The sequence below is a fragment of the Benincasa hispida genome, chromosome 10 (genome assembly GCF_009727055.1).
Source record: "Benincasa hispida cultivar B227 chromosome 10, ASM972705v1, whole genome shotgun sequence".
NCBI classification, from domain to species: domain Eukaryota; kingdom Viridiplantae; phylum Streptophyta; class Magnoliopsida; order Cucurbitales; family Cucurbitaceae; genus Benincasa; species Benincasa hispida.
This window is the reverse complement of record NC_052358.1, coordinates 5,982,140-5,998,285: the sequence shown is the minus strand read 5'-3', so window position 1 is coordinate 5,998,285 and position 16,146 is coordinate 5,982,140. Positions and strand designations below refer to the sequence as shown.

At 32.8% G+C, this 16,146-nt stretch overlaps 2 protein-coding genes and 2 non-coding genes across 4 annotated transcripts; 2 read left to right on the top strand and 2 right to left on the bottom strand.

Moving 5' to 3' along the window:
- Positions 1–1,570: 1,570 nt before the first annotated feature.
- LOC120088725 (serine--glyoxylate aminotransferase) lies at positions 1,571–6,099 on the top strand. Its single transcript, XM_039046155.1, has 6 exons — positions 1,571–1,726; positions 2,964–3,239; positions 3,748–4,032; positions 4,239–4,605; positions 5,065–5,275; positions 5,746–6,099. Exons 2-6 carry the CDS (start codon positions 3,035–3,037, stop codon positions 5,881–5,883), a joined length of 1,206 nt encoding a protein of 401 aa, XP_038902083.1. The 5' UTR covers positions 1,571–1,726; positions 2,964–3,034; the 3' UTR covers positions 5,884–6,099.
- A 373-nt stretch (positions 6,100–6,472) lies between these two features.
- Positions 6,473–6,545, top strand: TRNAR-ACG. Its single transcript has one exon. It is a non-coding gene; the product is annotated as a tRNA-Arg (tRNA).
- Positions 6,546–8,166: 1,621 nt separating this feature from the next.
- On the bottom strand, positions 8,167–10,267 carry LOC120087837 (reactive oxygen species modulator 1). The gene is made up of 3 exons (XM_039044769.1): positions 10,085–10,267; positions 9,068–9,105; positions 8,167–8,466 (listed from the first exon to the last, which is right to left on the bottom strand). Exons 1-3 carry the CDS (start codon positions 10,155–10,157, stop codon positions 8,353–8,355), a joined length of 225 nt encoding a protein of 74 aa, XP_038900697.1. The 5' UTR covers positions 10,158–10,267; the 3' UTR covers positions 8,167–8,352.
- A 302-nt stretch (positions 10,268–10,569) lies between these two features.
- TRNAE-UUC lies at positions 10,570–10,641 on the bottom strand. The gene has a single exon. It is a non-coding gene; the product is annotated as a tRNA-Glu (tRNA).
- Between the last annotated feature and the right edge of the window lie 5,505 nt (positions 10,642–16,146).

The following is a 16,146-nucleotide window of genomic DNA, read 5'->3' as shown; positions in this document are numbered from 1 at the left end:
AAGGAAACATACATGAATCAAATCATATCTTAAATATGAATAAAATCGTAGCTTGAATCTAACAAGTTTGGTAGTTTGTTCTTCATAACCATTCACGAATAGCTTTAATTATTGGTTATATTATATGAAACAAATAGTCATTTGTTTAAAAAATATGTTCTCTTGAAATTTGGCAGAACTACTCCACTTTCTATAAAGTTTCAAAACTACTCGTGAAACATAATTTTTTTTTAGAATTCTAGAATGAAATTCGGATCTAAAGGGTACGACAGCAAATTATTATAAGGACAGTTTGAAATGTTTACTATATATATATAGTTTAACCTTAATTGTACTTGAAGAAACCTTAATTATGCTTATAAACAAATGTCACACTAAGAGAACAAATCATGTTATAATTTTGTAGATATGTTCGATCAAAGTTATTTCCGTTGATTTTAAACAACCCTTTATTATTTTATTGAAAAGTAAAGAGAAAAGAGGAAAAAACAAGATTTACGTGGAAAACTCTAATTCAGGAGAAAAATTCACGATAGAGAAGTTTTTATTATTTAATGTCATGCTTACAAGAGCTCTTAGGGCTAATGTAACATATTTCGACATATTTTATTTCAATGAACAAGAAAAATGATCTTATTGAAGTGAGTTGGTATAGGTCACACACAACCTCCCAAAGAGAGAACTCAAAATAATAATAATAATAATAAATAAATAAATAAATAAATAAATAAGAAAAAAAAACGAAGGAAAGGAGGATAAAATTGCTGATTAGGAGTAAACAACAAACACATGAAATCCTAACTGTGTGGACTGTGTTGTTGGAGGAAGTTGTGGTCTATAAACCGTTATCACTTTATCTTTATAATTTGCTTTGTCTGCCTCAAATTCCTAACTCTTCAAAACTACATGCTGTAACACCAACAACCCACATTCAAAAAAAAAAAAAAAAAATTGAATTTACTCTTCAATATTCCTATTTTTGGTTCTTCTAAATTGCCTGCCCTTTCTCTATGAAGATTATCACAATACTAACAATTAAGTAATGAAGTTTTATAAACATCTCAATTCGATACGGAGACTACGTTAAAATTTTACATATAGGAATCAAAATAGTCACAATCTGAACGTACATTGACCAAAATAAACAAAAGTTGAAAGTACAATAACTAAAATGCACATTTTAACAATAAATGAACCAAAATGAACAAAAACAAATGAAAGTTAAAAATATAGGGACCAAATAGTTCAAGTAGAAATAGGATATTGAAAAAGTTAGTTGATTTAATTGACTTATTGACCATTTTATTTTTTGAACATGTTGTACCTAGCTCATGCTTTCCATTACTTTAAAAAAAAAATCATTTAAAGAAAACATTACTGCTAAACTTTTTTTATTGGACACCTTCATGGACTGCACAAAAATAGGTGCTCTCTATGCGACACCTAAGTATTTTCTTAAAAAGGGGTGGGGGTAAAAAGATTCAAACAATTATATGAATGTAAGAAAATAGGCAAAGAAAAGAGAGAAACAAAAAAAAGAAAGAAAAAAAAGGAGGGCCAATGCTATGAGTTCTTATCTGCCATGTGCAAGTGAAATGGGGCCCTTCTGTTATGGTTGGCTCTCCCTCCCTTCACTCCTATAAACATCAGCTCCTTTCCCCCACTTCCTCTTTCATGGTTTCAACACTAATTACTCTCCAAGCTCCTCCCCTTCACTTCATTTCTGGTAATCTCAATTTTGAAACCTTCCCTTTTCCTATCTCTCTGTATGGCTATGCTTTATTCTGTCTTTTGCTCTTACTTTTCCCCTCCTCAAAACAGCATGCAAATTGTTAAATTGAGATGGTTCTTAAAGCTTCATTACAATATCTCAAATATGTATGCTCTGTTGAATTGGATTTCAGTGAATTATCAACCCCTTTGAATTTAGTGATGTGGGAAAACTTGACAAAAGGCTGCTTGTGTTTAACCTTGCCTTTTGGTTTCAATAACTTTACTTCTACTATACAATTTTTTTGAAAAGTTGTTCTTTCTTTTTTTTTTTCCCCTCTCTTCATGGTTGATATGTTGTTTTTTGTTTGAAGATTATGGATTTTTATTTGTGTACAATAGTTTTATGAACAACTTTCTTGTTTCTATTCAAAGGTTTGTAAATTAGTTCATAAAATTCTTTGGTAAAGAAGTTGAAAGTTATTTACTGGGTGTTGTTTTATTTCATATTATTATGATTCATTTCGCATGAGAAACCATGACGAAATTTGTACAAATATGATGTAACTGATCCTATTTAGTTTAAAGCTTCGCAAACATATTAAAACGAGTAAAAAAAAAATTAAACTACAAATTTAGTTTATGAACTTTTAATTTTGTGTCTTATAGTTAAAAAAAAAAAGAGAAATAATTTAAAAGATTTGCATGCAAAAGGTTCAAATATGGCCTATTGGAGAGGGCTAGTGCACCTTCCCATTATGCTATATGGTCATTTTGTTGGCTAAAATAACTTTGTTTTATACTGATAAAAAAACACATTAAAGCTGAGGCAAACCCCTTGGGCCAATGGTAAATTCTCACCTGAATATGATTGTTCTGCTTTCTTCCAGTGATTGTACAAAATAAGAAACTAAAACTAGGTGGATGGGTGATAAAAGTTTTGTTGTTACCTGTTGAATTGTAATCTTTATATAAAAACAAGAAGTTATGAAAAGAAAAGAAAAGAAAAAAACTTCTTATTTCATTGTTTTAGCTGTGTTTTCATTTGTAGTAAACTTGAAAGTGGTTTTTATCCCTTAATTGACTTTGAACAGCTGATACTGATTGCTAAGAGCCCAGTGATTTTGATTGATAATGGATAAAAGTATGCAAAAAACACATAGTACTTGAATCATGCATTTATAGAAGATAAAATTGCTTCAGAAGGAAGCTGTGCATGAGTATTCATTGTTTTCTTTTTCTTTCTTTTGCAGCTGAGGTTTGTTGAGACCAGCAAGTTCAAGTTTGCAATCTGTTAACATTTAACAAGTTTGAAAAGGGAAAGATGGACTATGTATATGGACCTGGAAGGAACCATCTTTTTGTGCCGGGACCGGTTAATATCCCCGAACAAGTCCTTCGAGCGATGAACAGGAACAACGAGGACTATCGTTCTCCGGCTGTTCCAGCACTGACAAAGACTCTGCTTGAAGATGTCAAAAAGATATTCAAAACCACATCAGGCACTCCATTTTTGTTCCCTACCACAGGTACCATACTTTTGATGGGTTGATCGAGCTAATTGAATAAAACTTTTATTGGAATACTTTGAATCTGCTATCTGGTGTTTCAAATGACCAAGTATGGGAGTCTAGTTAACCTTAAAGGGGCCTCTTGATCTATAATATGATATTTTTAAAAAAAATAAACTACTCTCTCCCTGCCTGTGGACGTAGTAAATACACTGTTCATTAATCATGTAAATCTTTGTGTCGATTATCTATTATTTACAGTGTTGATTTCTTAACAAATTTCATCATATCAGTATGTTTTCATGGCTGTGATTGGTTTTAAATTGGCTAAAACTACTTTTTGCTTTTTCCTAAATCATGTCAAATTCACTCTTACTATCATTGATGTACCATTTTGGAGTTCAATAAAATTTTATGATCAATGTTACTGAATGTTTGGCGCATTATATTGTTTCTTAGGTTAGGATCATAAGAAATAAGTAGAAAAGTAATCACATTTTTCCCAACTTCATTACTTATGGATTAGGTACTGGTGCATGGGAGAGTGCTCTCACAAACACATTGTCTCCCGGTGATCGGATCGTGTCGTTCCTCATTGGTCAATTCAGTTTGCTTTGGATTGATCAGCAGCAGCGCCTAAATTTCAAAGTCGACGTGATTGAAAGTGAATGGGGTGAAGGTGCTAAGCTTGATGTTTTAGCTGCAAAACTTGCAGCTGATACTGATCATACTATTAAGGCAGTTTGCATTGTCCATAATGAGACAGCAACCGGTGTGACTAATGATTTGTCCCTTGTAAGAAGAATACTTGGTAAGCATCTGACAAGATTACATTTCATTTTGATATCTGAATTTAGTTGGAGTTGGATTTCAAGTTTTTCAACAGTCTCATTACGTATTAATCGATCGAAAACTAGATTAACCGAAAACGTCATTCGAACTTAGTGTAGTTTGTCTATGAGATTTTACTGCCAAGTTTTTATATCTCCAGTCTTGACATTTATATCAAATTCTCAGATGAATACAGGCATCCAGCTCTTTTTCTCGTAGACGGAGTGTCTTCGATATGTGCTCTTGATTTTCGTATGGATGATTGGGGAGTAGATGTGGCTTTGACTGGCTCTCAAAAAGCGCTTTCCCTTCCCACTGGGATCGGTATTGTTTGCGCCAGCCCCCGAGCACTCGAGGCATCTAAAACAGCAAAATCACTCAGAGTTTTCTTTGACTGGAAGGACTATCTCAAGTTCTATAACTTGGGAACATACTGGCCTTACACTCCTTCCATCCAACTCTTATATGGGCTTAGAGCAGCTTTGGATCTCATATTCGAGGAAGGCCTTGAAAATGTGATCGCGAGACATAAACGTTTGGGCCAAGCGACAAGGTCGACTAATGCATATCTTTTGTTGCACTTGCCTTAAGAAAAGATAATTGCAACGGGTAACACTTTTAGGACTAATAATTAAGTGTATAGCAACATTTTTAATAAACTGCAGATATAATAAAATCTATAAATGATAGACTCTATCACTGATAGACTCCGAGAGCTGTATTTAAATTTTGCTATATCTACACATTCCCTTACATTATGCTATATCTTCTAATACTTTGGGCCTTATTGCTATATTTGCAACTGCTCAAAGGGGAAAAAAAAAAAATAGTACATTTCCCTAGAAGTAAATCCTACAAAAGGTTGTCAGATATTTCAAATTGGGTGATGAAAGACTTGTGAAGTTAGAATTCTAACGTTAATGTTTCCGGTTTTCGGTTTTAGTTCAGAACTAACTATAAAAGTTCGTTCCCTTTTTTCGGTTTTACTCTTAACAGTTAGAAATGCATACAGGCTTGCTGTGGAGGCATGGGGTTTGAAGAACTGCACACAAAAGGAGGAATGGTTCAGTGACACTGTGACTGCTGTGCTTGTTCCCCCATACATTGACAGTTCAGAAATTGTTAGAAGGGCTTGGAAGAGATACAATTTGAGTTTAGGTCTTGGCCTCAACAAAGTTGCTGGTAAAGTTTTCAGAATTGGGCACCTTGGCAACCTAAATGAGGTGAAGTTGCTCTTCAATTCTCTCCTATTTTCATAATATTCATTTCTAAGGCTTTCTATACTTCCAAACTATGAAAACTTTGAATTTTCTTATATTTTTTGAAATGTATACTTAGTAAACGTATCTTGTTGTATCGTGTCCCACGGCTTTCAAAAAAATTTATCATATCTGTATTTGTACATCTTAGAAACAAGCTTTAACATATGGATTTCACTAGGAGTGTTCAAAAAACCCGAAAACTCGAAAAAACCGATCAACTCAACCCAATTCGTGCGGTTTGGGTTGGGTTATCGACTCATTTGAGTTGGGTTGGGTTTAAAAAATGAAAATTTTATGAGTTGGGTTGGTCCATAGGTTCACCTAATATAACCGAAACCAACCCAACCCAACCCAACTCATAAACACCCCTAGGTTTTACAATGTAACTGTTTGATATCATCTGCTGATACATTGATGGGTCGTTTCTTCAGTTGCAACTGTTAGGTTGTCTTGCTGGTGTGGAGATGATTCTGAAGGATGTTGGTTATCCAGTGAAGCTTGGAAGTGGTGTTGCAGCAGCTTCTTCATATTTGCAGAACAACATCCCTCTCATTCCATCTCGGATTTGATTTCGGTCGAAACGTGATCTGTTCTCAAGCATTTGTTTTCGTCTACTTTGTAAAGAAAGTACTGTATTGTAATATTTGTTGTCTACTTTCACTCCATGAGGCATTCATCAGAATGAATGCTTGGCTTGGCTGGCTATGTATTGAGAAAGTTCAGAAATCCTATTACAAACACTTTCAACTGGAATTCTAATTTGCATAACACAATCAACTCTCCCAGCTTTTGGTTTTTAATGGGAAATGACATCATACTATTTCGAAGCTAATGTAATAATGTTTTTTTTAACTCGTTGAAACTGTTTTCATTAAAACTACTCTTATTGTAGATTCTCAAACTACTAGTTGAAATTGATTTTTAAGTGGTTAAATAAGTGCTTCCAAGTAAAGGGAAAAAAAAAAGTTTTTAAACACTTAGAAAGTTAAACTAAACAGTTTTTATTATTGACTTAAATCGAAGTAACCAAATGTTTGTTTGGCAGTAAAATCATTATATGATAGATTTCTACTTTAATTTGATCTTTGGTTTTTGAAGTGTTTTTTACCTTGGATTAACAGTAAATTTGTAGTTACAAGCGGTAATTTTATCAACAACGACTCCATGGCCCAATGGATAAGGCGCTGGTCTACGGAACCAGAGATTCTGGGTTCGATCCCCAGTGGAGTCGTTTTTCTTCCAATATTTTTTTACTTGTTCTTGCCGACGAATGATGATAAAAGCAATACAACTCTTTTTTTTTTTTGTGAAATTTTTGTACACATGTCCGGAAAAATGTCATTTGACCTAGATTTTAAATTTTAAAAATAGAGATATTTATCACTCTCTTGCACTAAGATTAAACTAATTTACTATAATAGTGTTCTCACATGTTAGGACTCTTCTAATCTTTATTCCTCACTCTCGCGCTCTCGCTACTTTGAAAAAAGATGATGAAACATCAATCATTAGAAAATTAGATCAAGAACCAAAATTGTATCATCAAATTTCTAAGTAATTTTATAGTGATGATAATTATTATACAAGCTAAATTATTCAACGTGACTACCTACCTTTAAACTAGGGAGTATGGTAGGTTGAAAAACCGAGTCGACCGATCGGAACCGACCGAACCAAAATCGGTCGGTCGAAAAAGGGGAAATGACAATCGAGTGTTGATTTGAAGGAAGGAAAAACCAACATGTGATTGGTCGATGGCTTTGGTTTAGTTGACCGTATTATGCATTACTTATTTTTTTAACAAATATATAATAATAATAATAATAATATTATTATTATTATTATAATAATCTTAATCTTATATAGATAATATATTATAATATAATCTTATATTTAATATTATATAATATATATTATAAAATATATTATAAAACAATATATTAGATTAGGTCTTAACATTTAGTTTCACTTTCATAGCTTCCAATAGGATCCAAATTGACTAACTAAATTTATAAGAAGGAAAAGGAATGTTATTTAATAAATCTAAATAGTTCAATTTTTTAATATTTAATATAGCATTTTTTAATTAATAAAATAATAAGTAAATATATTATATGTATTGTTTTTTAAAAAAGACCAAACCAACCAAACTGTTGGCCAATCGTTTTTTGGTCTAGATGACGGTCAAGCACAGTCTAGTCACTTTTAAAATCGATCATGGTCAATTCGACATCGGTTTCCAACTTTGACCGACTAAAGATCACCCCTACTTAATCTATGACACAATCACAACCTTTTTTATTTCCCTCCTCTCATGCACCTAATGATATAAAATCACTTGCTATACTGTGCTAACCACTCTAATGAAGCTGTCAAGATTGCAGAATTTGTAGTCAGCAAGTGAACTGACTTTAAAATAATAAGGCAGACCAACTTTTCTGTAGGAGTGTTTTTACTTTAAAAAAATAGTAAACAAATAAATAAAAATGAAAGAAGTGCTATTTACCATAGTCCAAGAGTCAGAGTGCTTTTGGGAGGAATGGTTTAAAATGAAAGTCATGAAACAATATCTTTGAAAATAATTCAAATATTTTAGAAAGTAACCTCTCCATAAATTAAAAGTAAAAAATTGATATTAAAGATCAATAGTTATCTTCAATATCTCATATACTCTAAATATGACTATAAATACTAATAAGACGACATACAACTTAATTTAGAGGTAAAAAAAACAACTTAATTATTAATTTAAATAATTTCTATATTTTTTTATTTTAAAAAATATTTATCGATAACAATATTTTATTAATATATCCATAAAATTGAAATCTCAAAACCAAGGCATAAAAAAATTGAAAACCCACATCCAAGTAGGGTGAAGCCATTTCACCATCAATTGACCACTTTGTTCTTTTAACCAACAACCACAAATGGAAGCTTTTAAATAAACAAATGGCCTGCTGCACTAACTTCATGTTGAAAAGCAAGAAATCTAAAAACAAACAATATTGTCTGATCCAAATACAGGAGTTTATGATTTAATATGACTTTCCACAATGTATCAAACTCCCTGCACCTAAGAAAAGGCCAAATATGGCAGCACTTCCAAGTGTTGTTTGTCCAATATACCTAATTTTCAAAAGTCCTGGCACCTGCAAGAACAAATGCAAGTTTATCCGATAATTAGTACCCATCTATCATCACCAGGAACTGTATTAAGCTCGTCGTATGTCTTTGCGTCCTTCGGATGAAAACTTAACATAGTAAGAATTAATAATGCAAAAGGGCTTAAGACAGGAAATAGACGTTTGTCTGCAGAAACAAATGTAGCAGTTCAGCAATAATTAACAATTCGCTATAATTTATGGATTCCTCTCCTCTAATTAACAATTTAGAATGAGAAGAAGAACATAAAAATACATGGAATGTCATGAAATTTGTTTTCAGAAGGCCAAATGTGTAGTATTTTATTTTCACTTCAAAGTAGGTTGACTGTGAATTTTGATCCCCTGCTAATAAAATATAACTTTGGTTTTCTCCCATGATCACAGAATTGCTACTGAGGCAGAGCTGGAATCTCATATTGCTTTATTAGCTTCAAGATGTTTAGATAAGACATCAATTAATTGGGAAAAGATTAATTGTTCATGATAATTTGATGAGAAACTTTCATTCATCATAAAACAGATAGGGTGCTGCGGTTGAACTTCAAGTCTTGTTTTTTAAAGATTTGGATCAGAGAAGATGGTATACCTTAAATCTAATGGCCTCGTAAGTCCCATAAACAGCACCTAGAGAGAGAGAGAAAAAAAAAAAAGAAAAAGGTGTTAGTTCTAGAATCCTTAGCCAAAACATATCATACTTCAAACTATAGCAGACAATTGGAGGACAATATGAAAAAAAACCCTCGTGGGGGGAGTTATACTCCCTACACAGAAAAAAGAAATTATATAACATTGATTGTAAGAAACTCTAAAACATAAAAGGCCGTCCAATATTAAAATTCAAAAAGAAAAAGTGCTAGCTCAAATTGTTGATTAAAATGGCTTAATTACTGACGTATATCTTCAAAGTTGTGGCACTGGCTAGTTCATAATGTTCGAAACTTTAATAGATTGAAAACGGAGAAAGCAAATAAGGAGCTTCTTCAAAAAGTATACTATTACATTTTAAATAAGGCTACAACTTTGAGCATCAGAAAGTCGGTATATTCTGGGATAGATCACAAATGATAATGCTACATGCTTTAACACAAGTTCCGGTCAACTTCATGAGGTATACACAAAATAAGCCAATGGAATACAACCAGACGCCAAACACAAGATTAATTGACTCCATACTTAACAAGTTAAATCTACCACAGAACCCCCAAATTAATCATTAACATGGGCAATGAACAGCTAAGAACTCTTTCTACACAATGATCCAACAAAGAAAGCCTTAATTTATAAAAACCGAAGGAGACATAGCTTTAACGTGAACGATCAAATAGAAGATTTCTTAGTAGTACATTATCACGGAAAAACAAGCATGGTCCAATCCCAGATGCAAGAACGCAACTTGACCAGAATCCACCATCCTGCTTTATGTCAAACTTTTAATCCAACACATCCTATACATATAACTACTCAATCACCGAGGAAGCGGAACAACAATCGAATCATAACCGGAAACGCGGAACTCGAGAAAGAAAAAGGAAAACAGGCTACGCAAGAAGAAGACGACAGGTAATAGAATAGAGCTTTGAAGAAATTTTAGGGTTTTCCTTACCGACGGCTCCGCCTACAGCGCCACCAACGGCAACTCCGGCAGTAACTCGAGCCAAACAGCTATCTCTCGCCATACTCAGCGAATTTGATATTATTCTCCACGAAGAAAACACACAGAAAATTTGTTCTATGAGCAATTAAGCTTCGAATTGTATTTGTATATCAACAATCGCCGAATCCTCTGATCTCAAAATTCCCACAGAATGGCCTTCCGGGAATCAGAATCTGGGCTTTCATCGGCCTGCACCTCAACCCAGTTGAAACCACCATATTGGACCAGCCCCAAAAATAAACACGGGAAGAATGGAATATGGGCTTTTTTCACCCCACGTTCAGCCCACTGTCTAAAGGATCTGAATATGGGCTTTCGTTAACCCACGCTTCAACAAAGTTGACGGTGACCGTGGGCCAGGCCCATAATTGAACACTTTGGAAAATACGTTATGGCCCATTTAAGAACAAAGCATTTAAATAAAAGAAAAATAATTCCGTTGCCGGGAATCGAACCCGGGTCTCCTGGGTGAAAGCCAGATATCCTAACCGCTGGACGACAACGGATTGATGTCTGTTTAATCCGACATCATATATAATCTATGAAATATTTAATAGTAAATCTAATAATCAAACCAGTGTATAGTTATTTATTTATTTATTTATTTTTAGAAAGGAACAACAAAAAACCATCTATAGAATTACATAAATAGAAATTAATGAAATAGACCAATCCGGATAAGAGAAAGAAGAAAAGATGAAGTTTGCTTATCCAAAGTCCTTCTTGCAAGAGAATGTGCCAAAAAGTTATGCTAGCACTTTGTATGAGAAAAAGAAATTGATTTCAAATCAAAGCCAACAATTTAATCTCCTCAATAAAAAAATATACCTTAGTGGAATTAGTAGATTTATCATTGAGGAGGTGAATCATCTCAAGACAATCCAACTCGATCGTAATATTTGAAGTAGATGTGGATAGGAAGCTTTCCAGATCGTCACAAATGCTCATAATTTTCAAGACGTTAATCTTGTGACATGAATGAATAACCTTAAAATCAGCAAGATGACTGTATATAGTTGTTCATGGTTGAAATTTCTCATATTGAAATCGTATTAGAAAAATTCATTGGATAAATATTCAAAACAAAAAACATTTATGTCTAAAGTAATTATGCCAAGAATCTGATAAATATATATATACATATATATAGGACCATCATTATATTATACTATTATATTAACCATTAAAATTTTCCATAGCATTCTTTGTCCACTAATTTTCCCCACAAATAAATTTTCACCAAAACAAGATAATAATATGAAATCCAAAGATCATTGCATTTTGATACAAATTGGTGTACTTTTGAAACAAAATTGAGGGAAGAAGCAACAAGCAAACAAGCAAGGAAAATTGGAAAAAGGAAAATGGTACTGTGCACGTTTATTCAAAAATTAAGAGAGAGATTATTAATTTGAGATACGAGTAGGCTCTAATATAATTTAATTTAAGATTACTTAAAAGTGATGCATTTTCTACAAGTTAATATTATGTCTACCATTCTCCCAATATGCACGTAAGCAAAATTGATTAAGTTTAATTTTTATTAATTGCCTCGAAAAGATAGTATTTAATATATATATATATATATTGTGTACTATTGAATTAGGACCAAATCCCATGCCCATGTACAAACCCCAAAAAACTATGCATAAAATATTATGCTTGTTATGAAATCGAGAAGCTCATTGGGAATACGGATATGGAAAAATATAATATAATAATAATAAATAAATAAAAACTAAAATTTTAAAATTGGACAGTGAAAACTTTAGTGGAATTTGGTGTGGATTTCTCACCAATGAATATATCACGATCCACCAAAGGTCACTATTTATAGACAAAATGATAAGTAGAATGTGGACTTAGATGAACACGAAGCATGAATTACTACAAGGCACATGGACAACATGAATGATGACACATGGCCTTTGGGACACTAAGCACTAGACATCTATTTTTAATTATAATATTCATAATACTCCCCCTTAGATATATATATATATATATACACACATATATATAATATGTCTCGTTAAAACCTTACTAGAAAAAAGTCAATGGAAAAACATTCTAGTGAAAGAAAAATGGTACATATTTCATATAGTACATACTCCTAAAAGAATATAATATATTTACTCCCCTCATGAAAACATCACTTAAGATCTCTGAATCGCCGCATTCCAATGTTGTGCATCAATTTTTCAAAAGTTGTGATTGGTAATGGCTTTGTAAATAAGTCTGCTAGGTTATCCTTCGAAAAATTTATTGTACAGTGATGTCGTCATTTTCTTTCAAGATTGTGAGTGTAAAAAAGCTTCGGTGAAATATGTTTTATTCTATCTCCTTTAATTCATCCTCCTTTCATTCGGGCTATACAAGTTGTGTTGTCTTCGTGTAATATTGTTGGAAGATTTTTATTAGAAGACAAGCCACACGTTTCACGAATGTGTTGAGTTATTGACCTTAATCATACACATCCTCGACTAGCCTCGTGAATTGCAAGAGTTCAGCATGATTTGAGGAAGTGGTCGTTATAGTTTATTTTACCGATCACCATGATATAACAGTTCCTCCACATGTGAACAGATAACATATTTGAGATCTAACTTTGTGTGGATCAGATAAATATCCAGAATCTGCATAACCAACTAAATCAAAATTTGATTTATTTGAATAAAACAAACCCACATTGATTGTTCCTTGGAGATAACAGGGTATATGTTTAATTCCGTTCCAATGTCTTTTTGTCTAACTAATAAATTTACTGAAAATGTAATATTTGGTTTTGTATTATTAGCAAGATACATAAGTGCACCAATTGCACTAAGATATGGTACTTTAGGACCAAGAAGTTCTTCATTATCTTCTCAAGGTCGAAATATATCTATTTCATCTGCTAAATGCTCAATTTGCAAACCAAGAAAAATTTTGTTTTTCCGAGATCTTTCATCTCAAATTTTTTCTTAAGATATTCTATTGCCTTTGAAAGCTCTTCAGGAGTTCCAATTATATTCAAGTCATCAACATATACAGTTATAATAGCAAATCCTGATTGTGAATTTTTTTATATCTATTTCATCTGCTAAATGCTCAATTTGGATTATTTTGATATTCTTCTTTCAATAAATATCCATTTAGGCGATTATACCACATCCATCCTGATTGTTTCAATCCATATAGTGATCTCTGTAACTTTATTGAATACCATTCCCGAAAATTTGATGTATATGTTTCAGGTACCTTAAATCCTTCTGGAATTCTCATATAAATATCATTATCAAGAGATCTATATAAATATATTGTGACTACATCCATAAGATGCATATTCAGACTTTTATACACAGACAAGCCAATTAAATATCTTAATGTAATTATATCCACTATCGAAGAATATGTCTCCTCAAAATCAATACTAGGTCTTTGTAAAAAACCTTGTGCAACTAGTCTTGCTTTATATCTTGTGATCTCATTATTTTCATTTCTTTTCCTCACAAATACTCATTTGTATCCCACAAGTTTAACACCTTCTGATATTCGGACTACTGGTCCAAAAACCTGACATTTTAAAAGTGATTCTAGTTATGCCTCGATTGCTTCTTTCCACTGAGCCAATCTTTTATATGTCGGCATTCTTTAACAGATTTTAGTTCAGGATCCTCATTTTCAGATATAATATCAAAGTAACATATACACAAAAATGTTGTCAATAAGTACATTAGTTTGATTCCATCTTTTTCCTGTAATGACATAGTTTATTGAAATTTCATTATTATCTTTAGGTATTTCATCTTCCTCACTAGTCATGTCGAGGATTTCTTTATGGGTATTTACATCCTCAACCAAGTCTTTTTCACTATTAATTATTTTTCGTTTTCGAGGATTTTTATCTTTGGAACCCACTGGTCTACCACACCTCTAGCAAGTTCCAAGCTCATTAGTGACAACTTGTTGTGTTGGGATATCAATTTTTTATGGAACATTTGCAACTGGTATATATGACTTAGTTACTTTCTTTGCATCTATAAATGCATCTGGTAATTGATTTGCTATATTTTGCAAATAAATTATTGCAAATAAATTATTTTCTGAACTTTAAGTTCACATTGATTTGTATGGGTATTAAATGAGACAATAACGATGCATTCCATGTAATTTCTTTTTTCAACTTCTTAATTTCCCCCCTAATGTTGGAAAATTTGTCTCATTAAAATGACAATCAGCAAATCGTGCAGTAAATACATCACCTTTTAGGGGCTCGAGATATTTAATAATTGATGGGGAATCATATCCAACATATATTTCTAACCTCCTTTCAGGACCCATCTTAGAGTGTTGTGGTGGAGCAATTAGAACATATACTACACATCCAAAAATTCTCAACTGGAAAATATTTGGCACATGACCCTAAGCTAATTGTAATGGCAAGTACTTATGATAAGCTACTGGCCTAATGCGTACAAGTGACGCTACATGCAAAATAGCATGTCCCCATATATATGAAGGAAGCTTAGCTCTCATAAGTAATGGTCTTGCAATTAATTGCAAATATTTTATAAATGATTATGCTAAACCATTTTGTGTATGAACATGAGCTACAGGATATTCAACACTTATCTCAATTGACATACAATAATTATCAAAAGTTTGGGATGTAAATTCACCAGCATTATCAAGATGAATAGTCTTAATTGTATAATCAAGAAATTGTGTTCTTAACTTAATTATTTGAGCAAGTAATATTGCAAATGCAAGATTTCGACTTGATAATAAGCACATGTGTGACCATCTGCTGGATGCATTTATTAATACCATAAAATATCTAAATGGTCCACTTGATGGGTTAATGGGTTCACCATGAATTCGTTCTAAAAATGCAAGTGATTCAGTCCCCACTTTAGTTGGTGATGGTCTAATTATCAATTTTCCTTGATAGCAAGCATCACATGATAATTCATTAGATTGGGTTCTTCAATGAGTGTCCATTTGAATTCCCAATAATTCTCTTTATCATTATAGATCCTCAATTACCCAATCAGTCATGCCAAATTGCAAATATGTCTGGATTTATGAACTTCAGGTTCATTGTTGCATATGTTTCTGTTGGGTTTTATGCCCTAAAACTCGTGGTTTGTAAACGATAAACTTATTTTCTTTTGGAAATTCAATAAAGTCGTTATTGAATATATGAATTGTTTATTTCGTTTTAGAAATAAATCCAATAAACTAAAAAGATCCATGACTATTACATGAGTACTTGAACTTTATGTGGAGACATAATAGTGGATCAGGTTCGAGTAAATAATCTAAATGATCTATAGTATATGAATAAGGTTGGGTGCCTTATTCTGATAACACTATCAGATGCAACCCATTCTGTAGTTGTTACAAGCAGTTGTAAAGTGCTACAGACGAAGTGATCCTGATTCGTACATGTGATGACATGAGGAGTGGGGGCGTCATGTGCAATGAGATTGCATAAGATCGGACCAGAAATAAGTCACTCTTACTTTATAACGTTGTTTACTGTTTAAGACGACTATTTCAAAACGATGACCTAGGTAACTTAACCTGAATTCTGAGTTAACTATGAACTCCTGTTTATTCAGTATTATCCTTAAATTTGCATAGGTGAGGGTTGACTCAACAACGCCGGCTCAATAAGCCTCTTATTTCAGGGGGAAGACCGGGTAGATAGCTGAGGATATAGGGTGCAAGATGGAATTCACTCCTACCCATTTTTAAGGATAGTAGAGAGGTTGTTCCCTTAAGTGCTGACTTCAGGGCTTGAACAAAGGGTCTCACCTTTTCATTAGCCTGAGAGGGACTCAGTTTGATGATCGGATCACAAACCAATTGTTCATTAGAGGATCAGTGGGACTTAAGAAACAAGAGGTAATTTCGGGGGTAAAACAGCCATTTGACCCAGCTGTTATTACAAACTACCTGTGAAAGGTTAACTTACTAATCATGGTTATATTGAGTGGATACAATAAATCTACAGTGAGGGGAGT

Excerpts from the sequence above, each read along its gene's own strand:
- LOC120087837 (XM_039044769.1), bottom strand. The coding sequence starts at position 10,157 with ATGGCGAGAGATAGCTGTTTGGCTCGAGTTACTGCCGGAGTTGCCGTT. Across the intron at positions 9,106-10,084 it reads CGCTGTAGGCGGAGCCGTCG|GTGCTGTTTATGGGACTTAC; the intron begins GTAAGGAAAACC and ends CTCTCTCTCTAG. Across the intron at positions 8,467-9,067 it reads ACGAGGCCATTAGATTTAAG|GTGCCAGGACTTTTGAAAAT; the intron begins GTATACCATCTT and ends TTGTTCTTGCAG.
- LOC120088725 (XM_039046155.1), top strand. The coding sequence starts at position 3,035 with ATGGACTATGTATATGGACCTGGAAGGAACCATCTTTTTGTGCCGGGA. Across the intron at positions 4,033-4,238 it reads CCTTGTAAGAAGAATACTTG|ATGAATACAGGCATCCAGCT; the intron begins GTAAGCATCTGA and ends TCAAATTCTCAG. Across the intron at positions 4,606-5,064 it reads CGTTTGGGCCAAGCGACAAG|GCTTGCTGTGGAGGCATGGG; the intron begins GTCGACTAATGC and ends AAATGCATACAG.